Raw genomic sequence first — 24,803 nt, forward strand, 5'->3', positions numbered from 1 at the left:
TATACATTCAAAGCACCATAATTAACAGGAAACTGAAATATTATCTTAAATATTTCAAAATAAAACATTGCAAAGGAAGACAACTACAGACTGCACATTTAACGCAGCAAAATTAACAATAAATAATAAACAAACAAACAAACAAACAAATACTGTGTGGCCGGATATTGCTTTTGTTTGTTACTATGTTATATATTTTTGTGTTTTTATATTGCAAACTACCCTGTGATCCTTGGATGAAGGGAGGTATAAACATTTAATTAAAAAAAAAAGAAATAATAAAAATTATCCCACCCCCACTTTAGAGTTATACAGTCCTAAGGTAACTCTACAGAGCATTACTTTTTCTAGACTGTCCCCGTGAAGTTTGAAATAACATGAAATCTTTCAGAATAGCTGCCTATTCTAAACTAAACATGACAACCCCTATTTTTCAGATATAATTATTCCCTTCTGTTTCATCTAAATGTAAAGGGTATTTTGTTATTGCATAGTTTTTGTTGAATATGAGATCTTCAGACTTTTAAAACTACATTTTCTTAAGCTACAGCTTTGGAACGCTATAATAATTGTACACTTCCTGTCTGTCAAAGCTAACCACCATCATTTTACTCACTTCCTCAATCTGAGAAGTTGTGGTGTTTAACTTGTTCTTTGTGGGTTATTTGTTGGGAGGGTGTGTGTGTCCATCTTTTGCTCTCAAATGCTTCTGCTGAGAAGCTTGCTAAAACTGTTTGTTTCCTGTATCCGCCATTTTGATTGCTGCTGATTTTACCGTATGGAAAAGGTATGTAACTAATTTGTGTGATGCTTACTTTGCTTTTCGCTGGATAAACCATGTTTCTTAAGTAGGTTCAGCAGTTCTTCAGCAGCTGCACTGAACCTTTTTTTTTTTTTGACAGATTTTCTTTTATAATGAATACTCTTTCAACCCTTTTCTCATATTTTTCATTCTTGCCTCAGACGTTTGCAAAACTTTCTTTCTGGAAGTGACAAGCACACAATTTTAGAGCAGCAAATTATGCACAATTTACATGGATGGAAAGCAAAAACACATGGCACAGCCTGTGTTTATCCACAAGTACATTTAGATTTCGTTTATTAATTTTAGAACTCTTTGCAGCCTAATGTGATAGAATTGTGTGTGCCTTATATAAATTCCAGAGGGGCCAAAAGTGGATCCAGTTTACAAAATCTGATCCTAGAGTATATTTGTTAGTCTTTAACTAACCTCAAGGTGTCATAAGGTATCATAGTACATTGTTCTTCTCAAATGAAAATGGGTGTGTTCAGTTATGAACATGTAAGCGCCATTGACTTAAAAAGGATTTAAGCTTGGAGAACCAAGCAATGGATTGTGAAGCAAAAGACTTCTCTGATAGCTTCCTTTGATTATACCAAAACAGTTAAAAGGTACATCTAATGGAAAGCTTGTGTCCTTGAAAGAAATTATTTGACTGTGAAAAATGTTATATGGTGAAATAATATTTTTGGCTACTGTCCAGTAAATGAATGGGATTTAAGCACCCTAACATGTAGTAAGATTGCAGTCTCAACAGTTAACTTATCTAAAGCTGCTTAAGAACCTCAAGTGGCATTGTACTTCTCCACAAGAAGGGTTGCGATCACACTAGGTTTGGCAAGCAGATACAGAATAAGAATGCTTTTTTTACAGCACACCATTTCTCTTGGTCACATCTCTTGAAGCATCTTTTAAAAAATGAACTCACTGAAATGCAAAAGCACTTTACTTTTCATTTTATACTAGCAGTTAAGCAAAACTTCAGTGAGATTGAGAAAATAAAGCAAGGACTTGAAAAAAATAAAACTTAATTTATACTTATCAAAATATTCAACCCAATAAGTTATTGACAGGACTGTTTAAAAAACTGGTGAGGTGAGCAAGGATGTAAAGAAGGGCTCACTTTTTAATACTATCTCAGGATAGAGAATGAGTTTCCAGCAGCAGGATAGAAAACATGCTAATTTCCAGGGTTTAATTTGAACCCAGGCTCACCAGGACTAACTGTGCAAGCCTAACAATGTCTATTCAGAAGAAAGTCTTATTGAATTCAGTGGGGCTTCCTCCCAGGTACGTGGGGTTAGGATTGCAGCCATAGTGCTTAAACCAGTTTCAGTATGAAGGCTATTTTGAAGAGCATAGGAAGTCCTGAGAGTGTCCCCCTTCATTAACTAGAAATGCTTGTTCACACATCCTTGGATGTTTTTAGTCACTACCCTTTTCTTGGCTAGATTGCACAGTGATATCTAACCCGTCAAATAATGTTGCCCTTTGCAGTCTCCCACCATTGGGAGCTATGTGAAAAGTAATGTTTTTAGAAACAACTTGCTTTACTTCTGACTTACAGTTAAGAATACAGTGGTACCTCGGGTTACGAACTTAATTCATCCCGGAGGTCTGTTCTTAACCCGAAACCGTTCTTAACCCGAGGCGCGCTTTCGCTAATGGGGCCTCCCGATGCCGCCGCGCCAAATGTGCACTATTTCCGTTCTCATCCTGGGGCAAAGTTCGCAACCCGGAGCAACTACTTCCAGGTTAGCGGAGTTTGTAACCCGAAGTACCACTGTAGCTCCTTCAACCCTAGGCCTTTTACCCTCAAATTATCATGACACCTCCAGATGACATTGCTAAATCACTGCATTCAATATTTTATGTGTTATCCTACTTTTTCAGACTTAACTTTGGGTAGGTTTTGCTTTTTTTATATAAACACAGTTGCTGTGTCATATTGCCTACTTACTGTGGAGAGGCTTTTGAGGATTTTAAGGGATTCTGTTTCTTTAATCAAAAGCTTCCTGCTTGCAAAGTTTCACTGCTTCCTGTTAATTGCTGGGGGATTAATATTAATTCCCTTGTAATTATCTAGCATCTGGGGATACTGTTATATTGAAGTAGTGCTGTTTTTCCATAAAAAGAAAGAAAAGGAAAAATGGTGGAAAGGGAGCAAATAATTAAAGCCAGTCAGTGCTTTATTTCGGGGGGGGGGGATGCAGGGATACGCATACCCCTACACATTTGTGAATCTAAGCTTGGCCTCATTGAGGGGCAGTATTTCAATATGACTAAGATAATGAGAGTACCCCTAAACATTTTTTTTTTAGAAAAAAAGCACTGATTAAAGCCCACCCACCCAAGAAACAGAAGGCTGATCCATGTTTGCCCTACTGCTTTTCTTCAGGAAAACCTGGGGGCACCATTAATTTAATTGGGTTTACCCTAAGTAAAACTTAACTGAATATAATCCATATTCATTGACTGTACTTAGAACATTCCTATATAAAAAAGTTATGAACCACTTGTTTCTGTTTTGTAACATCTAGCCTCAGTTCTATGATGCTGTAGAACCAGTGGATTTTGAAGGTTTCCTAACAATGCAGCTGAATAACTTGGATTTGGAACTCCTGCAAGAACTTGGTGACTTTCCTGAAGATGATTTGGAGGTAGTCTTTACTCCAAAGGAGCACAGGACCTTGCAGCCATCATTGCCAGAAGAAGGGTACGGAAACAGTGATTACTTTTTAAAGAAACTCCCAACAGGTTTGCAGCCCACCAGAGAGATAGTACACTTTCCGAGCTAAGAAGCATCTCCCCTTAACCATCAGATGATGTGTAGAAGTGGGCTGTGAATACTCAGTGGCTTAGGGAATAGACTATTATTATTTCCCTTGTTTGGGGCTTCACCCTGGTGTTGAAAATATGTTCCAGGAAAACATCTGGGGAAGAAGGGCATGTATTAAATTCTGTGGGCACATTACTATATTTTTCCATTTATAACACACCTCCGAGTTTAAGACGCCCCCTATTTGGGGGGACTCCAAATTGAGAAAATGGTGGGAAATTGCCCAGAGTTGTTGAGCCGCCAATTGCACACCCTATTGCTGCAGCAACAGCCAATCAACACAGCCACCAATAACACGCCAAATAGTCGCTGACAATCTCTGACTCACGGCAGCAACCAATCTCATGTCCTCCCTATGCACTATCCATGTATAAGACAACCTCAAATTTTAAACATAATTTTAAAAGAAAAAAACATTGTCTTATACACGGAAAAGTACGGTAATTGCCACAATGAAACATTTTGTTCCTTCAAGGAAGGCTTCCTGTTCAATGCTAACTTTCCATAGAGAACCAGCATGGGCTGAGTTAAGTGATAGATAGTGGAAGATGGTGGTTTTCAACCAGTGTGCCATGGTACCCTGGAGTGCCTTGAATGATGGTCAGGGGTGCTGCGGACAATAGTAGCCTCTGTCCTTCTTTCCTTCCCTCCCTCCTCCGATGCCCTCTCACATCTCGGCCTCCAAAGGCTTGCCCAGCTGTTCATTGCAGCAGCCCTGGCTACAGGCTCCCCAGGAGAATGGTGCCTCTGGGGCTGCTCAGGCGGTGCTGGGTGCCAGGAGCTGAGGCAGCCTCAGAGTAAGCAAGCAAGCAAACAAACAAGCAGGGGAGGGTGCCCAGCCAGCCAGTCCGCCAGTGCTTGCTGTTGGGAATGGACAGACTAGTGGGAGTCTGGGCAGGCGGGCAGGCACTGCATTGGCCTTTCTTGTGCTTGCTGTATGCAAGGCCTGCCTGGGAGCTGAGTGCCTGGTGCTGAAGGGGAGCCTTTCCCACACACAGGCCGGCCCAGCAGCACCCGCTGCTTCCACTGCCGCCTCCCAAGGTGAGTAAGGTGCTGGCCTCACGTTCATCTTTGGCCAGTCTCTGTTGGGCCGCTAAGGCTGGGGCCATCCTCTTCCCAGGCCCCTGTGGGGCAGTGTGAGGAGGCACCTCTCTTTGGAGCAGGGGAGGGGCAGGAGACCAGGGGTGGCAGCAGCAGTGAGAGGCTGCCAGCTCTGCAGGCAAGGGGGGACATAACTGGGCTCCTGAGCCCCAAAGGGGTGCTGCAGAATGAATGTAGTTGTCAAGGGAGGTGTGAACTCAAAAAGGTTGAAAACCTCTGCTTTGGGGGATTCACTCCTCATCCAGCAAAGCTGCAGAGATTGCATTTTGAGCTGGAATATCTGTGTAGGATGAAGGGAGAGATGCACTCATGTACTCAGATTTGAGTGGATGTATAATTATCAGGATTTGGAGTGATGTACTGTATCACCCTTACCAAAAGCAATAAGAGGAAGAATGGTACAGATGCTGCACTCCCCGCCCCCCACGAAGCTAACAGCAGTTCCCTCTCCCTGTCTCTGTTACAGTGAAACCTCGGTTTTCAAACTTAATCCATTCCAGACGACTGTTCGAGTTCTGAAATGTTTGAAAACTGAAAATTAAATACAGGAGCCTCAATACAATAGGGAACCTCAAAACGGAAGCTGCCTTGGAAGTTCTACTTCTGAGGCGTGTTTGAAAACAGAAGCATTTACTTCTGGGTTTATGGCGTTTGGGTTCCGAAATGTTCGTGAACGGAGACATTCGAAAACCGAGGTTCCACTGTAAAAGCTCGATGTTGTACCTCTCATTCTACCCACCCCTCCTTCAGAATTAGTAGCTATAAAAAAATGATTTAGATTATTACATTTATCCCAGCCCAACTGCATTGGCTGCCAATTAGTTTCTGGGTCCAGTTCAAAGTGCTGGTTTTGAAATATAAACCCACAGCTCAGAGCTGCCTCTCTCCATGTGAACCTACCCAGACCCTGCAATCACCACATGAGGCCCCACTCCACGAGAGGCTTGGCTGGTGACAACACCAGAAAAGGCCTTTTCTGCAGTGGCTCTCCATTTGTGGAATGCTCTCTCCAGGGAGGTTTGCCAGGCGCCTCCATTACATACCTTTAGGCGCCAGGCGAAAATGTTCCTCTTTAACCAGGCATTTGGCTGACTGACATCAAATGTATTGTGGGGTTATTTCTTTTGGGGTTTTTTATTATGTATTTTGTGTCTTGTATTTTTATGCTGTGTACCTCCCTGAGATCTACAGCTGAAGGATTGTATACAAATCTAAATATATAATTAAATTAAAAAAATAAGGACAGGATTAGACACCTTCTCCTAGAGTGCCACTGCCCAAATCTAAAAAACAACAACATTTGCTTAGGGTTACTAATTAAATCTTCCAAAAAAATTATGTGGGGAGGAACATAGTCATAGCTCACATATTACATAATGTATAGGCCCTCAACCTGGATGTGACACTTGACGTGCCACAGTGAGTGCATTGAAAAATCCCTTCTGGATCAGACCAAAAGTCCATATTCTGTCACAGTGCCCCCCCCCCCGAAGCCCAAGGAGAGTCCACAGGCAGGACACGAGTGCAACAGCACTTTCTCCACTTCTGAGTCCCAGCAACTGGTATCCAGAGGAATATTGCCTCTGACAGAGTTTTAAAATTGTTAATAGTCACTGAGAGGGTGGGTTTACATCAGAACTGTGGCACATAACCAGTGAAGATCCCACCCCCCCACTTCCCCACTAGTACACACACAGTGGCTGTTCGTTCCAAAGGCATTATTCAACTGGAGAGGAAGGAAAGGTTCCCCCCTTCCTGCACATGGTTCAAACTTCCATTGAAAGTCAGGTCACAAACCTGACAGCGGTTAGCCATTTAAAAGGCCCAAGTAAGTTTGTCAGGGGATGTATTTAGCACCATGTTTGGCCCTCAGTCAAGGGCAGCTTTCAGTGAGGCAGCCAGGCCCCTCAACGTTCTGTGGCGGCTGTGCATGCACGCTGTGGGGCATGCTCGCATCACATGAAGCCGGGTGGCGCCTGCAGGACACGTCAGCATGGCAGTGCATGTGCCCTCAGTTTAGACCATTGAATGACTGGCTTATAAAACATGTAAAAAGTGAGGTATAAATATGAAGCTATCTGTCACGGCAACCTTGCCTTTGGTGTTGCGGTGAGATAACACCCGGCTCGTTTCTCGCTTTTGAAAGCATTTTATTGTCCTTACTAATTACAGAGCTATAATTCACGTCTACACTCCATTAAAACAAACATCCTAACTGCTATCTTCCGTTACGCGCCTTTTCCAACACAATAACCCCTTGGTGCTCCGGAAGTGACGCGTGAATCTCTTCTTCCCGCTTTTGTTCCCCTCCCCCTGTTTATTACTGACATCAGCACTCCCCCTTTCTTCTGGCGATACCTCTAAGAGATTGCTGTCCTCATCGTCGGACGTATCTGTTGAGATTAATGGGCCCGGTTCTCGATACCTCGCCCCCTCCCCCTGCCTGTCTGTTTTGCTGCTTTCCCTCACTGATCCTCCTCCCACGCTCCTCTCCCTATCCAGGCTTGTCTCCGTGACATCCACTCCCTCCTCCAAGCCCCCTTCCTCCCCGGAGTCGCTGGACTCAAGCGGATGGTGTATGATCGTGCTAACATTCTCCACTTCCCCGTTCCCATGCTGCCACTGTTCCGTGCGCGGTGGAGTGACAAACCCCAGGAAGTCTGTGTCCTCATTTTCATCCGACTCAAACACCGTCTTCCACTGTTCCGTCGTAAAGGGTGCGAATGACACTACCTCGTCCACCTCCTCCTCTGACCAGTCTGGATGGGGTTCCTCTGCCTCCTCCCCTCCTCTGGACCCTTGGTCCCCCATGCCCTCCTCCTGATGTCCCTGCCAACATTCATACCCCGGTGGGGCTGGCTTTTGTGGGTATAACGCATGGAATTCAGCCTTGAGGTATTCCTCCTGAATATTATCATGGCGCATCCATGTGTTGTTCTCGGGGTCCTCCCCTTCCCAGGCTACCAAGTATTCCACCTGCCCCTCCCTCCACCGGGAATCGAGGATCTCAGTGGCCTCATTGCCTGCCCCCACTTCCTCCACTGAAGGCCCTGTTGTCACCCCCCCTTCCCCTTGATAAGGGTGCCCTTCCCTGTATGGTGTTAACAGCGCTCTGTGAAACACGGGGTGAATTCTCATGTCCTCAGGCAACCTCAGCTTGAAGGCTACGGGATTGACCTGGCCCACTACCTGGAAGGGTCCCAAACGTCTGTGCTCTAACTTCCTGCACCTGCTTCTGGTGGGCAGCCCCCTGGAGGACAACCACACCCTGTCCCCCACCCTGATGGCCTCCCCCTCCCTCCGATGCTGATCCGAAGCCCTCTTATAGGCTTCTTTGGCCCTGTCCAGCGTGCTCTTGAGTTGCTCGTGCAGTTGGAGCATCTCCTCCGCAAAATTTTCTGCCGCTGGCACACTCGGGCCCCGATCCTCTCCCCTCGGGAACGACTTCGGATGTCCTCCATAGTTCGCAAGAAAGGGTGTCATCCCTGTGGAAACATTAACTGAGTTATTATAGGCAAATTCCGCTAAAGCTAGGAACTTTGGCCAGTCCGTCTGTCGTCGGCTAACGTAGCAACGTAGGTACTGCTGCAGTATAGCATTGGCCCTCTCTGCCTGTCCATTCGTTTGCGGGTGCCTGGCCGTCGACAAGTTGAGTTCCACACCCAAGAGCTCCATGAGCTTGCGCCAGAACCGCGACGTAAATTGGCGGCCTCTGTCGCTCACGACCCTCGATGGTACTCCATGCAGCTTGAAAACGTTGTCTACAAACAACCTGGCTGTCTCCTCTGCCGACACCGCCCTGGGACAAGCCACAAAATGGCACATCTTGGTGAGCATGTCCACTACGATTAACACTGCCGTCTTGCCCTTCGACGCCGGCAGATCTGTCAGGAAGTCAATGGACACCATCTCCCATGGCCTCCCCGGGGTGGGCATGGGATGCAACAGTCCGGCAGGGGGTCTATTGTCACTTTTGACCCGTTGACACAAATCACAAGCTTGCACGTAGCCTTTGACGTCCTCCTGCACCCCTGGCCACCAGAAATCCCTGGTGACCAACTGCAAGGTCTTTTGCTGTCCCGGGTGCCCTGCCGAAGGGCTATCGTGCAGTTGCTTGAGAACCTTAGCCCTCAAGTGATCGCCCGGAACATATAATGCTCCCTTGTAGAACAACAGTTCATCCTTGGCTACGAAGCCGTCGTCCACCCCTGTACCTTGTTGAAGGTCTTTGAATTTCTGCTGCGCAAACGCATCTTCCCTAGTTAGACGTCGTATGAGAGACTCTTGATCCCTGGCTCCAGCGCACTGCCATCGGCTGGGTGGCATCACATGTCTCTCCTCCGGCACTCCCTCGTCCTCTAGGTACTGCGGCTTGCGAGACAAGGCGTCCGCCCTCGCATTCTTGTCCCCCGGGACATAATGGATCCTGAAATCAAAGTCGGCAAAAAATTCCGCCCATCTGAGCTGTCTCTGGTTGAGCACTCTGGCTGTTCTCCAGTACTCCAGATTCTTGTGATCCGTGTAGATCTGGATCTGATGGCGGGCTCCGATAAGGAAATGCCTCCATTTTTTGAGCGCCGCTACAATGGCCAACAGCTCCTTATCCCAGATGGTGTAGTTGCGTTCCGATTTGCTGAGTTTTCTTGAGAAAAACGCACAAGGTCTCCAGTCGCCTGCTGCATCCTGTTGCAGCAGTACCGCTCCTACCGCCCTGTCCGACGCATCAGTTTCCATGCGTATGGGCCGCTCCGCGTCGAGGTGCAGCAGCTGTTCCTCTGAGGCGAATACCTTGCGTAACTGCTCAAACGCCTCCTGCGCCTCTGGAGTCCACTGAAACTTCTTCTTAGTACTCAACGTGTCGGTTATTGGGCTAGTGAGCTGCGCAAAATTCCTGATGAACTTGCGGTAGAAATTGCTGAACCCAATGAAGCGTTGTACATCTTTTCTGGTCTTGGGTGTTTTCCAATCCAACACTGCCTTTACCTTCTCCCCGTCCATTGCCAGACCTTTGTCCGACACCCTGTACCCCAGAAAGTCCACTTGCCGCACATGAAATTGGCATTTCTCCAGCTTCGCATACAGTTGATGCTGTTTCAACTTCTGCAACACCTGTCTCACATGCTGCTCATGCTGCTTCTCATTTTCCGAATAAACCAAGATATCGTCCAAGAAACATACACAGCTCCGGTACAACAAGGGACCCAGCACATGGTGCATAAAGGCTTGAAAGGTGTGTGAGCCCGCCTGGAGGCCAAAAGGCATCACTGTGTATTCGTAGGTGCCAAACGGGGTAAACATAGCTGTTTTCCACTCATCTCCTTCTCTGATCCTTATGAGGTTGTAAGCTCCTCGTAAGTCCAACTTCGTGAAAATCTTCCCTTTTCGCACTGCCGCCAACAAGTCGTCGATCCTGGGCATCGGAAAGGCGGTCGGTTTCGTTCGCGAGTTTAAGATCCTGTAGTCACAAATAAGGCGTTTTTGTGCCGTATTTTTCTTGTCCACGAAAAAAATCGGACTTCCTCCCACCGCTTTCGATTCGCGAATGAATCCCCTTTCCAAGTTCAGTGTGAGGAATTCCTTCAGCTCCTGCAACTCCTGCTCCGACATAGAATACAACTTTCCTGCAGGCAACTTTGCCCCCGGCAGCAACTCAATTTGACAATCATACGGCCTATGGGGGGGCAGTCTGTTGGCTTCCTTTTCACTGAACACTTCCTTGAAATCTTCATACTGTGGTGGAATTCCCCTGGAGTCTTCCAACCGTACCGTGGCGATCCTCCCCTCCGTCTCCGACGTTTCCACCTCCATCAGGCAATTCTCCGTGCAATGCGAAGATCCGAAGGTGAGCGACCTCTGGTGCCAGGCAACGACCGGATCGTGAAGATCTAACCAGCTCATGCCCAATATGATTGGCGCTCCGGACAGGTGTGTGACATTGAAAGCAATCACTTCCTGATGCCTCGAGACGCTCATCCTCATGGGCGGTGTCTGATGTCTCACTTGGCCCCCCAGCAGCTCTCTCCCATCAATTGTGGTCACCACCAGGGGAAAATCCAAAGGCAGTAAATGGATCTGGTGGGCCTTGGCGAAGCTTTCGGACATGAAAGAGGCTGAGCTGCCCGAATCTAGTAGAGCTTCTACCTCTAGGGGGTACCCGTTTGGCAATTCCAGCCGTACCCTCAGCACAATTCCCGGCCTGGGCTCCCTTGGAGTCACTGCACTCTGCTGTTGTGGGGGGTTTACTTGCGTGCCGCCTGGTCGGTCTGCTCCTCTCTTTTTTCCAACCAGGCGTTTGGCGTCTCCCTGCTCCTGTGCTTCCCCACTCGCCTCCTGCCCCGCAGCCGCTGCCATCCCTTGCCACACTCGCTTCTGCGAACAATTACGGGCTAGGTGTCCCGTCCTGTCACACACAAAGCATTTGCGCGTCTCCTTCTCCCCCTTGCTTAGCAGCTCCCTGCGAGGTTTCTCTTTGAGGCTTTCTCTTGTGTCCCAACGACCGATTTCCATTGGCTCTTCGGGGGGCAGATGCTGCCTGTTTCCCTGAACCGGCTGAACACCCTGGGAAGGCCTCCTGTAAGCATGGAATGTCTTACTGCCCGGTACATTTCGCCCTTCCCATTCCCTTAGTTCCTGCCGAACCCCCACTTGCAGGGCCAGTTTGATATAAGCATCCGTATCCTTGGGTTTCGGTCCCCTGCTTATTTCATCCAAAATTTCCGGGTTCAGCCCCTGCTGAAAGAACGCTTCAGTTTGTGGGGCTAAAATCTCCCATCCCAGTCTATGGCAGAGAAGGGTAAATTTAGCCACATAATCTCTCATTGTCCCTTTCCCTTGTCTGAGACTCATGAGTTCCTGCTTTGTTATCTCTTGATCAATGTCACTTGTGTAATGAGCCGCCATGGCATCCAAGAAATCCTGGAGATTCCCAAGCGCTGGGTTGTTACTTGCCAAAAGTGGGCGTACCCATTCTCTCGCTGACCCCGTCATGTGTGAAATAATAAAGGCTACCTTCTCAGCATCAGTCTCAAAGTCTCTCCCTCTCACCCTCAGGGCATAATCAACCTCAGTCCTGAACCCCAAATATCCCCTGGGGTCCCCATCAAACTTACTCACTGATGCCAGCTGTTGCCTCTGAGTCACCACTGCTGTGGCTCCTCCTCCACCGGTCTTGCGAGCCTCATCAAGCCTAATTTGAAGATCTCGTAAATCTTCCTCCAGTTTAGCAACTCGAAGCTCAGAACGCTTATTTATCTCTTCCAAATCATCAGCTCTGGCTTCTTCTTCCTGCCGAACTTTCAAAATTGCTTCCTTGGCTTGAATCTCCCAGCTGGCCCTCGCAGCTTTCAGCTTCTTTTCGACCCCTTCCATATCTCCTTTCCAACAGTCCCACAGCAACGCAGTGGAGTTAGGATGTGTTGTCACGGCAACCTTGCCTTTGGTGTTGCGGTGAGATAACACCCGGCTCGTTTCTCGCTTTTGAAAGCATTTTATTGTCCTTACTAATTACAGAGCTATAATTCACGTCTACACTCCATTAAAACAAACATCCTAACTGCTATCTTCCGTTACGCGCCTTTTCCAACACAATAACCCCTTGGTGCTCCGGAAGTGACGCGTGAATCTCTTCTTCCCGCTTTTGTTCCCCTCCCCCTGTTTATTACTGACATCAGCACTCCCCCTTCCTTCTGGCGATACCTCTAAGAGATTGCTGTCCTCATCGTCGGACGTATCTGTTGAGATTAATGGGCCCGGTTCTCGATACCTCGCCCCCTCCCCCTGCCTGTCTGTTTTGCTGCTTTCCCTCACTGATCCTCCTCCCACGCTCCTCTCCCTATCCAGGCTTGTCTCCGTGACACTATCTGTGAAATAATATTGATCTCTCAGTTAGGACAGGTTTGTTTTAAAAATTAGATATAAGTTTCATTAGTCTTAAGAAAGCAGAATATATGTGTGTGTGTGTGTGTGTGTGTGTGTGTGTGTGTGTGTGTGTGCGTGCACAATAATACTAATTACCACAAGAGAACACAACTGGGTATGTCCATTTTCTGTGATTTAAAACTGCTGTTAAACCAAGGAGTAACAGCACAATCTTGTGCATTTTCCCCCCAAAAGTAAACCTCACTTCTGAGTGGGCTTAATCCTAAGTAAGTGTGCATAGGATTGCAGTCTAAGTCTTTCTCTAATTCAGTGGGATTTGCATTTGAGTATACCTACATAGGATTTGGTTACAATAACCCTATAAATAATTCCATGTCTAGCATGAGAAACTGTGCTAGTAGCTAAGAGATAAAAGTACAAACCACCTTTGAGGCAAGTACATTTTTAAATACCTGACAGTGAAACTTCAATGACAGCATCTCATATGCAACAATTTGCCCTTGTAAAAAGATTGGTCAGCAGACTCCATTGTAGTTCAAATATTCAAAAGCAGGTATGGCTGGACAGAGATAGAGACTTTACATTGCAGAGATCACAGGTATCTTGCAGAGAGCCAGTCTATGGTATTCCTGCAGCTTTCCTATTAAATTGGAAGTCTCCCACAATAACACCACCTTCCAGATCAGTACAGTGGTAGCTCTGGTTACAAACTTAATTCGTTCCGGAGGTCCATTCTTAACTTGAGGTACCACTTTAGCTAATGGGGCCTCCCGCTGCCGCCGCACCGCTAGCACATGATTTCTGTTCTCATCCTGAGGTACAGTTCTTAACCCGAGGTACTACTTCCAGTTTGCCGAGTCTGTAACCTGAAGTGTTTGTAACCCGAGGTACCACTGTATTCTAAAGGGGCTATAAATCTTATGAAATATTTGAATCTGAGAGTTTCCATACTTTATGACAGATCAAGTCTGGTACACTCGAGCCTGGTACATCAGCAACAGAGGATGCAGATGGAAACTGGACTGCAATCCATTTCAGATACTGTAGGAACTATCACTGTTCACTATTGACTTAGGAAACTAATGAAAACATTTTGAAATTCACTTTGACGCTCTGCTGACACCTTGTGGTCTTTTCCTGCTGCTATATTGACACATGCAAGCATCTGCCACACATGAGCCACTCACTTCATTTGAGCTCTGTATTAATATAGCTGCTCCCTCCTCTATCCACTAATCACTATATTCTCTTTTCACTATATTGTGGGTGGGACAGAGTAAGAATTTTTTAATCTACCTGTGCTTTGGAGAGAATTTAGAATTTAGAAGAAGTTATGGATAAAGCTGACTGGCACTGCATTTTGACATTTGCTGAGTTACCCATTACAGTACTGCAAACATCAAGAATGGGCAACTCAGCAAATTAAGTACTTAGCAGGTGCAACGTTACCCCCTGGCCAAATATAAGAGTGAACAGATGAAGATGTCTAATGCTGAGTCTCTTTGTTGGTCTGTCTTGTTCCGTTTAGTACTGCCTACTTTCCAGATGTTGCTGCATCTGTAGCTCCTGTCCTCCCTGACCAGTGGCCATGTTGGTTATGGACTGCTGGAAGTTGGAGTGTGAGGGCACCAGGCTGGGGAAGGTTACACTACCTGATCCTTTAAAACCTAAGGAGCCTGCAGAATCAGGCCAATGGTCCATCTAGTCCAGCAGCCAGCCAGATGCCTATGGGAAACCCACAAGCAGGATCTGAGCACAAGGGCCCCCTCCCCTCCTGTGGTTTCCAGCAACTGGGATTCCCAAGGAGACTGCCTCTGAACAGGGAGGCAGAGCATAGTCACCATGGCTACTAGCCACTGATAGGAAAGACCCAAGCATCACTTAGCAATTCCTCATTCCAGGCTTGAGATAAACGAATGTTTATCTCATTTGAGGGACACAGGTGGTGCTGTGGTCTAAACCAGTGAGCCTCTTGGGCTTGCAGATCGTAAGGTCAACAGTTTGAATCCACACATCCAGCTCCTGCCAACCTAGCAGTCTGAAAGCATCCCAGCACAAGTAGATAAATAGGTACCACTGTGGCAGGAAGGTAAACAGTGTTTCCATGTGCTCTGGCTTCCTTCACAGTGTCCCGTGTGCCAGAAGTGGTTTAGTCATGCTGGTCACGTGACCCAGAAAATCTGTCTGCAGACAAACGGCGGCTCCCTCAGCCTGAAAGCGGAGATGAGCACCACATCCCATAGTCGAATTCGACTAGACTTAACCGTCCAGGGGTCCTTTAGCTTTTTTACTTTTATCTCATTTGAGCCAGAATGCATTCTCCCTCCACTCCAGTTTTTCCACTCCAAGAAGACCAATCATTTAGTCTCCTGCTGCTCCTCACTTCACTGGCTGGAGATTGTATGGATTATTTTTTGGAGCTTAAACAATATACTCCTTTTAAAAATGATATTTGTATTTGTGTGGTTTATTATTTGACTTTGTATGGTTTGTTCCTTTTTAGCTATAATTCAGGGGTGGGGAACCCTTTTGAACCCAAGGACCACATCCTCTTCTGAACCATGTTTGAGTGGGGGCAGTTGCCAATGGGGAATGGGCCAGAACAAGAAGCTGTCAAAGGAACAAATGTAAATGTTACATTTGTAATGGTAGGCAATTTCTACACACTCTCGCACACTCCTCAGTATCTTCCTTGCAGACAAGCTAGGGGCATACTCAAAGTTTAAAGATGCATTTTGGCAAGGCCAAAACACTTGGGGAGTAAATTAGTGCTGTTGAGGGATGTGACTTGGGGAGAGTTTTAAAGGCTAGATAGAGAAATTTAGCAGGTTGTGTTTGGCCCCCAAGCCTGGAGTTCCCCATTCATACTCCTAAAAAATGAGTTGTGCATTGTAATTAGCTATGCATATTAATATTCTTGTACCCTCTCCAGGGCTGAGTTGGATCCGCATGTCCGGGATTGTATTCAGACCTATATTCGTGACTGGCTGATAGTGAATCGAAAGTAAGTGCCACATTTGCAGCAAAGAGTCAAAACAAGGATTTTAAATATTTTTTCTTCCCAGAGGAATATTAACACCTTTTGTTTTGACTAGTCCCTTAACTTGTCAAGAGGTAGGATTAGTTTCTCACTAGATATTCACACTGGCTCAGTCTAGAAAGGCCTGGCAACTAGAAGGAGGAAGGACCATAGCTCAGTGGTAGAGCATTTGCTTTGTAGGCAGAAGGTCCCAGGATCGATCCCCAGCATCTCCATGCAGGGCTGGGGGGGGGGGAACTCTTGCCTGAAACTCTGGAGAGCAGCTGCCAGTCAGAGTAGGTAGTGCTGAGTCTGACTCAGTATAGGGCAGTTTCCAATGGCGTGGCATAATTTTGATGGTTATTTGCCTGTCCTGGTATATTTTGAAACATGAAAGCAGCAAAGCATTAAATGCTTACAAAGGAAGTGTCTACATTTTCACCACATGAAAACAATTCTCAGACATTACAGCTTCATAATAAAAACTATCCAGCACTCTTGTCTTTAATGCTATGTAGTTAATTGCATGACCTCCTACATTTCTCCAATGAAAATAGGTACATCCCATTCCATAATGATAATTTTACTATTTATACCCCACACATCTTACTGGGTTGCCTCAGCCACTCTGGGCAGCTTTCAACATATATAATAACACAATAAAACATTAAACGCTTTTAAAAAACCTATACAGGATTGTCTTCAGATGACTCGGGGGTCGGATAACTCCATACCCTGCAACTTTTCTCCAATAAAATGAGGACATCATAAGGAAAAGTGGGACATTCTAGGATCAAATCAGAAACCGGGATGGCTTCTCTAAATCAGGGATGTCCCTGGAAAATAGGGACACTTGGAGGGTCTGCAGTTGTTTATTGTAGCATATTTGTTATGCAAGACAACAAAGCATTTCAGTGTATTGCTGTTGCTTTGGAAAGAAAGAAACCTGAATTAATCAACATGGTAGGCCTGGCTGCAAAAAGTTGTTTTCTCAGTATCTCAAAATGAAAGCGGCTCTGCTCTGGTCATAGCTATGGGGACACCCATGGAGAGTCTTGGGTTTCATTCTATCAGTAAATGAAGCTGCTTGTAGAGCAGAAGCTCAGTGGGACCTAGTACTATGGGTGGATGCAGGTGACGCTGTAGGTTAAACCACAGAGCCTAGGGCTTGCCGATCAGAAAGTCGGCGGTTCGAATCCCTGCGATGGGGTGAGCTCCTGTTGCTCGGCCCTTGCTCCTGCCCACCTAGCAGTTCGAAAGCACATCAAAGTGCAAGTAGGTACTGTTCCGGCGGGAAGGTAAACGGCATTTCTGTGCGCTGCTCTGGTTCGCCAGAAGCGGCTTTGTCATGCTGGCCACATGACCCGGAAGCTGTACGCTGGCTCCCTTGGCCAGTAACGCAAGATGAGCGCTGCAACCCCAGAGTTAGACACGACTGGACCTAATGGTCAGGGGTCCCTTTACCTTTACCTTTAACTAGGCCAGAAGTAAGACTAGATACAACCAAAGCAATGGCAGTAGTCTCTTGGTGGCTTCTGCTGGAACACATTGTGGCTTGGAAAGTTGTGCAGAGTATGGCGTTGTATGGAGACCGTTGTAAGGGCAGCTGCTGTCTTGTATCACTCCACATGCCATATACTTCATGCCTCTGACCTTTCTGAGATGTCCTTGCCCAAAACTTCATAACAAAATTATTTGAGTGACTTTTGGAGCAGGGCATTCTTTTGATGAACAATATAAATATAACAAAATAAAAAATGAAAAAATTCCTTCCAGTAGCACCTTAGAGACCAACTAAGTTTGTTCTTGGTATGAGCTTCTTATCTGAAGAAGTGTGCATGCACACAAAAGCTCATACCAAGAACAAACTTAGTTGGCCTCTAAGGTGCTACTGGAAGATTTTTTTCTATTTTTTTATTTTGTTTTGACTATGGCAGACCAGCACAGCTACCTACCTGTAATATAAATATAAACATGGAATATCTTTTGTAATCTGCTTTAAGTTGAACTTCATAATAAGGATATAGCATTTCAGTATATTATGATAAATTTATATTCCTTTTAGGCACATCTTATGTTAATTCATTAGACTGGCACTATTTATGGATGCCATGATATTTCAGCTGAAGTTATTTATTTGATAGTGATTGTGCTTTACCCTCCCCCCCCCCTTTTTATTGAAATCTAACTTGCTATTTTTTATTATTTAAGAAACCAAGGAAGTAATGAGACATGCATCTTAACAAAAAGGGGATCCAGGAGTGATTTCCACAAGTCCCTTCAAAAGCAAACATTTGAATCTGAAGTTTTAGATGACCGTGATTCCAATTATCAGGTATTTTCCTTTGAGATAGCTTCTGGCCTGGGCTGAACAGGGAAGAGGGGTAGAACTAGCAGCAGCAGCAGCAGCAGCAGCAGCAGCAGCAGCAGCAGCAGCAGTATCAGTATCATTTATTTATACCCTGCCCATCTGGCTGGGTTTCCCCAGCCACTCAGGGCAGCTCCCAACTAATTGCATTCTTGCCCGCTACATACCAGATACCTGTATGTATTTGGTACATTAGACAAACTAGATATTTAATTCATCACTTGCTCTTTGGTAAATCTAATGACTCTAAAGGGCAAATCACTTGTAATTTTTAATATTGTTGCACAACACCCCAATCTCCAAGCGATGTGAGATTCCAGGGGTTATTAGAATTCAATCACTTCTCTTGTGAGAACCCAAACTCCTGCCCATTTTTGCAGAGGAGAAATGATCCCACAAAAACGAAGGGGGATATATTTGGCTTGGCCTTAGTCTATCAATATCATCTGTTACTTGTTTTGGGGAATAGTTATTTCAAAAGTATTATTGCAGTGAGTTGAAAAAGAATTATGGCAGAGAAATACTGAGTATCTTTAACATCTGCGAACTAAAGTGATTAATGATGTTGCCTCCTACTTCATGCCCTCTTGAGCAGACAGCTCCCAGGCATTTAAAAGTCCTCTGTGATGACTCCATTCAAGCCACACTCACATCTGGGGACTTTGACCTGCGCAGCCTACAGCCAGATGCTCGTCTGGCAGACCTGTTGCAGCACATTAGTGCAGAAGACTTTCAAAGGCAAAATGAGGAGCAACGGCAAGCCAACAGGCCTGCAGAACTATTTGCACTGTATCCCAGTATAGATGAGGTGAGCCATAAACCTGCATTGCACAGTTGCATGCTTAACAAGGAAATATCTCACAAAGATTTAAGATTCAAACAAGAGTTGTGAGCTTGCCTCAGTCTGTGCCCACAAAACATCTCACCATTGTGCTTTGCTTGCTGTCTCTGTTTTGACCACATTATGTTAGCGCAGGTTTTTGCCAACCTGGTCGTGCCAGATGTTTTGGGCTACAACTTCCAGCATCCCCAGCCAGAGCACCAGGTTGGCAGAGGCTGTAGATAGGCAACATGCTCTTGGAACATGTCTCTGTTGGTGCAGTTATATTCCTCCTTAAGTTGAATTGGAACAGTAGCATGACACAATGTGTAGTTCCATGTGATGTTTAAGAGGAATCAACTCGGGTTGACAGCAGCTCTACATGCTCTTGTCAGTGGTGCACTTAGATAAGTTTAGACTCTGAATTTAATATGTTTTCAGGGGGAGGTTCTTTCTATAGTAACATTCTTTGCTTCCAAATGTGGTCATCCAGCCTTCTGTCCTGCATTTGGGGACCCTCCTTCTCATGATGCCGAATAGAGCCTTGGATATCTGCTCCAAAGAGTGCACATATTTGGAACAGATAGTACATTTTACCATGACTGTATAGGGGAAATATGTGTCACACACAGATCCCACAGCCTAGAAGTGTGCCAAGTGTATCCAGTAAAGAACCTCAACCTGTGGAATACCAGAACCTCAGACAAAGCCTGAATTGTGGCTTTTTGCCATGATAAATGAAAGCCTGTTATGGCCTTGTGGATCAGCCTTACTTTGCTTAGGTTTCATGTGCAGATATCTCATCCTTTCATTAGAACTGGAAGGGTTTGTGAGGTGGGTTGGCATTTCCGACTTCAGCTGAAAGAGTACATTAAAGGGATTAGCATGTGGGTTATAAATTAAATTAAAAGGATTAATGACTTTGCTCCAACTTGTTGGTGGCAGACTTGTTGGTTGAATTACCTGAAACATATGGTTTGGGAGATCTGTATGTGAATATCTTACTGAATGTTACCAAACTAAGTCATGCACAAAGTCAAAAGTAGGGAGCGTTTTCAGACGGAGGACCTATTCTGCTCTTGGAAACATTCCAAGTGCCACATGCCAGGCCAGAGGCAAAATTAAGGCCTGAGGTTCCCCACCCCCTTCTCAGAGGAGACCCATTGAAATCAATGGACTTAAGTTACTTGTGTTCTTTGATTTCAGTGGGTCTGCTGTGGATATGATTTAGTTGGCTATCACCCTTGTTGTTTTGTGTGCACCCTGGGTTACATCTGCTTTTGTTGGTACTGATAACACAGAAGCATCAAATATTTGGATCAAAAGGAACTGTTCCATCTTCGAATATTTTCAAATAATAATTATTTGATTGGGAATACTTAAAGTTAATTTCAGTGTGTATATAAATATAACGGGTAGAGTCCGCCTTATATATATTTAGATTTGTAAGAATGTTAATTAATCATATATTTCATAATCCATATGTTAAATATAAGCATGGTTAATATATGACTCAGGTTGGAGTGATAATAATTGTTAGTATATCTAGTTTATATTAAGCCTTCCAAACAAATTTGCTAAAGATACAATAGATGACAAGAAAACCTATAGATTAAAGTTATAATGAGAATTATAAGTATGAATGTCAAGGGGTTAAAGGAAAAGAAATAAAAACCTAATACTCAGATATCTACAGTCATTAAAGGCTGATATAGGTCTATTACAGGAAACACATTTGACAGAACAAGGGGCTCAAACTTTGAAATGTCAATGGGTAAAAGAAGTTTTTTCAACAAACAGACAGAAATGCTAGGGGAGTCACAATTTTATTTAGGAAAGGCTGGAAATACAGTGGTACCCCGCAAGACGAATGCCTCGCACAACGAAAAACTCGCAAAACGAGAGGGTTTTGCGAGTTTTTAGTTGACTCGCGAGACGAATTCGTCTATGGCTGTTTTTCGCAAGACGAATTCGTCTGGCGAGGTACCACTGTGAGCCGCCGGAGCCGCGTTTTAAGGCTCCAGCGAGCGCTGCAGCTTTAAAACGCGGCGTCGCGCCGCAGCTAAAAAGGCTTACCTTTTGGCTCCGGTGGTGGGGGGGTGTTTTCTGCATCGCGCCCGCCATTTTGGATCGACTCAGACATGCGCAGTCGATCCAAAATGGTGGGCGCGACGCGGAAAACACCCCCCCACACACCGGAGCCAAAAGGTAAGCCCTCCCGACCGGCACGGCACTGCGTTTTAAGGCTCCAGCGAGCACTGCAGCTTTAAAACGCGGCGTCGCGCCGCAGCTAAAAAGGCTTACCTTTTGGCTCCGGTGTGTGTGGGGGGGTGTTTTCCGCGTCGCGCCCGCCATTTTGGATTGACTGCGCATGTCTGAGTCGATCCAAAATGGCGGACGCGACGCAGAAAACACCCCCACCACCACCGGAGCCAAAAGGTAAGCCTTTTTAGCTGCGGCGCGACGCCTCGTTTTAAAGCTGCAGCGCTCGCCGGAGCCTTAAAACGCGGCGCCGTGCCGGTCGGGAGGGGCGCGGCTTACCTTTTGGCTCCGGTGGGGGGGTGTTTTCCGCGTCGCGTCCGCCATTTTGGATCGACTGCGCATGTCTGAGTCGATCCAAAATGGCGGACGCGACTCGGAAACCCCCCCCCCACCGGAGCCAAAAGGTAAGCCTTTTTAGCTACGGCGCATTTTAAAGCTGCAGCGGGCGAACAGTTCGCTCGCTGCAGCCTTAAAATGCGGCGCCGCGCGGCTCTGGTGCCGGCCGGCGCCCCTTCCGACCGGCGCTCCCTGACTTTTTTCCCATAGGAACGCATTAATTAAATTTTAATGCATTCCTATGGGAAACGGTGCCTCGCAAGACGAAATTTCCGCAAGACGAAAAGTCTTGCGGAACGAATTAATTTCGTCTTGCGAGGTACCACTGTAATAAGAGAGAAAGATGGTAGTTGCTTAATAATTGTAATTAAAACAGAAGAGACAGAAATAGCATTTAAGTTACATATGATAGAATACAACAACAAATAATACCTTTAATTAGAAATGAAAATAACATCATAGTGACCCCATCAATAGATATTAATAATGATTTTTTTAAATTCTACAAAAAATTATATGAAGGGCCAGAAAATATATCAGAGGATGAGGTGGAGAACTTCTTTCAAGATATTAAACTACCAACTATTGAAGAATATCAAAAAGATATGTTATTAGCACCCCTAAATATATCAGATATTGAGAATGCAATAGAAACAATGGGGAATGGGGAATCACCTGGACCAGACGGCTTTGCTATAGAATGGTATAAAATATTCAAAAATCTACTAGTCCCCAGACTTCTGGAAGTCTATGAGGAAATAGCTTATAAAGGTACAGTGGTGCCCCGCTAGACGAATGCCTTGCTAGACGAAAAACTCGCTAGACGAACAGCATTCGTCTAGCGGAAGCTGCCCCGCAAGACGAAAAAGTCAATGGGGCTGCTTCGCAAGACGAAAAATTTTCGTCTTTTTTTTCCGTTTAGTGGAGCGCAGCTGTCATTGCCGCTTCGCTAGATGAAAAAACCGCTAGACGAAAAAATTCGCAGAACGAATTATTTTCGTCTAGCGGGGCACCACTTTATATCGGCTACAACATTCAATGAAGCTTTAATAATAATTATACCAAAACCTAACAAAGACCCTACTAAATGTGCAGATTATAGACCAATATCATTAATGAATGTTGATGCAAAAATTTTGAATGCAATATTGGCTGCAAAATTACAAAACGTTATTCAAGATTTGATACCTACCCGGTAATAATCAAACAGGTTTTATAAAAACAAGACAAGCTACAGATAATATCAGATTAATAATAGATTTGATAAATTTAAATAAAGATGAAGAGGAATTTATGATATTGTCATTAGATGCAGAAAAGGCTTTTGACAGAATATATAAAGAATTCATAGGGTTTGTGTTATGTAAATTTGGTTTCCCTATAGAATACTGTAATTGGATTAAAATGATTTATAAAAACCCAACGTCCCGGATTGTTACAAATGGAAGAATTTCGAATTTGATTAGTTTAAATTGAGGAACGAGACAAGGATGTCCTCTTTCTCCATTATTATTTAATCTATGCTTGGAACCATTAACAAGAGCAATAATTCAGGATGAGCATATCAAGGGTGTAAAACACAACAAAGATAATTACAAAATTGTATTATTTGCAGATGATATCCTTTTATTTATTACAAAACCAGAAGATACAATTCCAAAAATTATGGAAAAAATAAAAACCTTTGGCAAAATATCGGGATATTCCATAAATTGGACAAAATCAGAGATTTTACCAATAGGGCCAAGGGCTACAGTATATAGAAACCATCAATTTTGGATGTGCAAAGACTTTATTAAATATTTGGGTATAATTATTTCATCTGATATAGACCAAATTGTAAAATTAAATTTGAATCAAATTATAAATGAGATTTCTTTTGATATTGAAAGGTGGGGACCTCTAAACCTCTTCCTTTGGGGAAAGGTTAATGTCTTCAAAATGAATGTTGTTACAAAGCTTTTATACATTCTTAGAGGATTACCAATATATATCCCCAAATTATACTTCCAAAAAATAAATCAACTATTTAGATCGTGTCTGTAAGGACTCTCAGTGGTTGCTCATGAGGAATCAGGCTGACTCTGAACTTCTACAAACTAAGTTCTTTATTGTGCAGATATTTACAGTGGAGCTACAGTAAAGATGTCCAGCTCATCCCTCTGCAGAATCCAGGAATGTCCGTTTCCGGTTCTTGGTCCAACATAAGAGGCGCGGGATTCTGAATCCTCGCCTCCCCCTTCCACGTCCTTCCTCCCTGCGAAAACAGGGCACGGGAAAAGGTCCTTGTCCCCCACTTCCTACTTGGTGCTGAGGCTCTCCAACGCTGTCACAGCCCCTGCCCATCTCCCCCTCCCCACTGGAGGAGCAGTCGCTTCCTCCGCTCGAGGAAGACGACGAACTGCGTACTGGGGATGGTGGTTCCCTGTACTGCAAATGACCCAGGAACGCTACCTGCTGTGGCGAGGGGGGTTTCCTGACAGTGTCTGTGGGGGGTACAAAGCCACTTAAAATATCACTACATAAAATGCAACTCCCAGCTAAGGAAGGTGGCTTTGGGCTCCCAAATCTGGAATCATATCACCAGGCTTACCTGCTGAGTAAGACTAATTCTTGGAGAGCTAGCAAGAATCCCATTTGGGCTTCTCTCGAATATAGTTTCTTTGAACCTCTTGTAGGGTGGACTAAACTTGGCTCCAATTTTATGAAATATCCCATTATCCTGGAGACTATTAAAGCACCTTTAAAAATTTGGATGAATATAAATAAAAATAATAAGGATGACTCCTATCAGCATGAGAAATTAACAATATGGGCCAATCCAAAATTAAAAATTGGAAACCAAGTAATAATTGGGCAAAATTGGATGAAAAAAGGTATTTATTTATTTTTTTAAAAAAAGAATACAAAAAACAAAACACTACAACAAAAACTACAAAACTACAATTACAGGTGGGTAGCCGTGTTGGTCTGCCATAGTCAAAACAAAATCGAAAATTCTTTCTAGTAGCACCTTAGAGACCAACTGAGTTAGTTGCTGGTATGAGCTTTCGTGTGCATGCACACTTCTTCAGATACACTGAAACAGAAGTCACCAGATCCTTAAATATAGTGGGGGAGTGGGGAGGGGTATTACTCAGAAGGGTGGTGGGAATGGGTGATAGGCTGATAAGTGTGGAAAACCTGTTGACGACTCTAAACGGCTGCAATTAGTCTTGCAGGGAAAGGCAAGGGGTGAGATGGCTAAAGATAGCTTTGTTATGTATAATGAGATAAGAATCCAATGTCTTTGTTCAAACCAGGTTTCTCCATGGTTTTAAGTTTGGTGATTAGTTGCAATTCAGCCACTTCTCTTTCCAGTCTATTTCTGAAATTTCT

The 24,803-nt window shown here is 44.8% G+C and overlaps 1 protein-coding gene across 1 annotated transcript in view; it reads left to right on the top strand.

Annotated features, from left to right (window-relative positions):
- The window catches only part of DOCK8 (dedicator of cytokinesis 8), a 172,266-nt gene that overhangs the window by 21,836 nt on the left and 125,627 nt on the right, over positions 1 to 24,803 (top strand). Inside the window, exons 3-6 of the mRNA XM_033163798.1 lie at positions 3,343 to 3,518; positions 15,553 to 15,624; positions 17,851 to 17,974; positions 18,603 to 18,815. Of these exons, the coding sequence (XP_033019689.1) occupies positions 3,343 to 3,518; positions 15,553 to 15,624; positions 17,851 to 17,974; positions 18,603 to 18,815 (585 nt within the window). The remainder of the gene's footprint in view (positions 1 to 3,342; positions 3,519 to 15,552; positions 15,625 to 17,850; positions 17,975 to 18,602; positions 18,816 to 24,803) is intronic.

The sequence above is a fragment of the Lacerta agilis genome, chromosome 11 (assembly GCF_009819535.1).
Source record: "Lacerta agilis isolate rLacAgi1 chromosome 11, rLacAgi1.pri, whole genome shotgun sequence".
Taxonomy (NCBI): Eukaryota; Metazoa; Chordata; class Lepidosauria; order Squamata; family Lacertidae; genus Lacerta; species Lacerta agilis.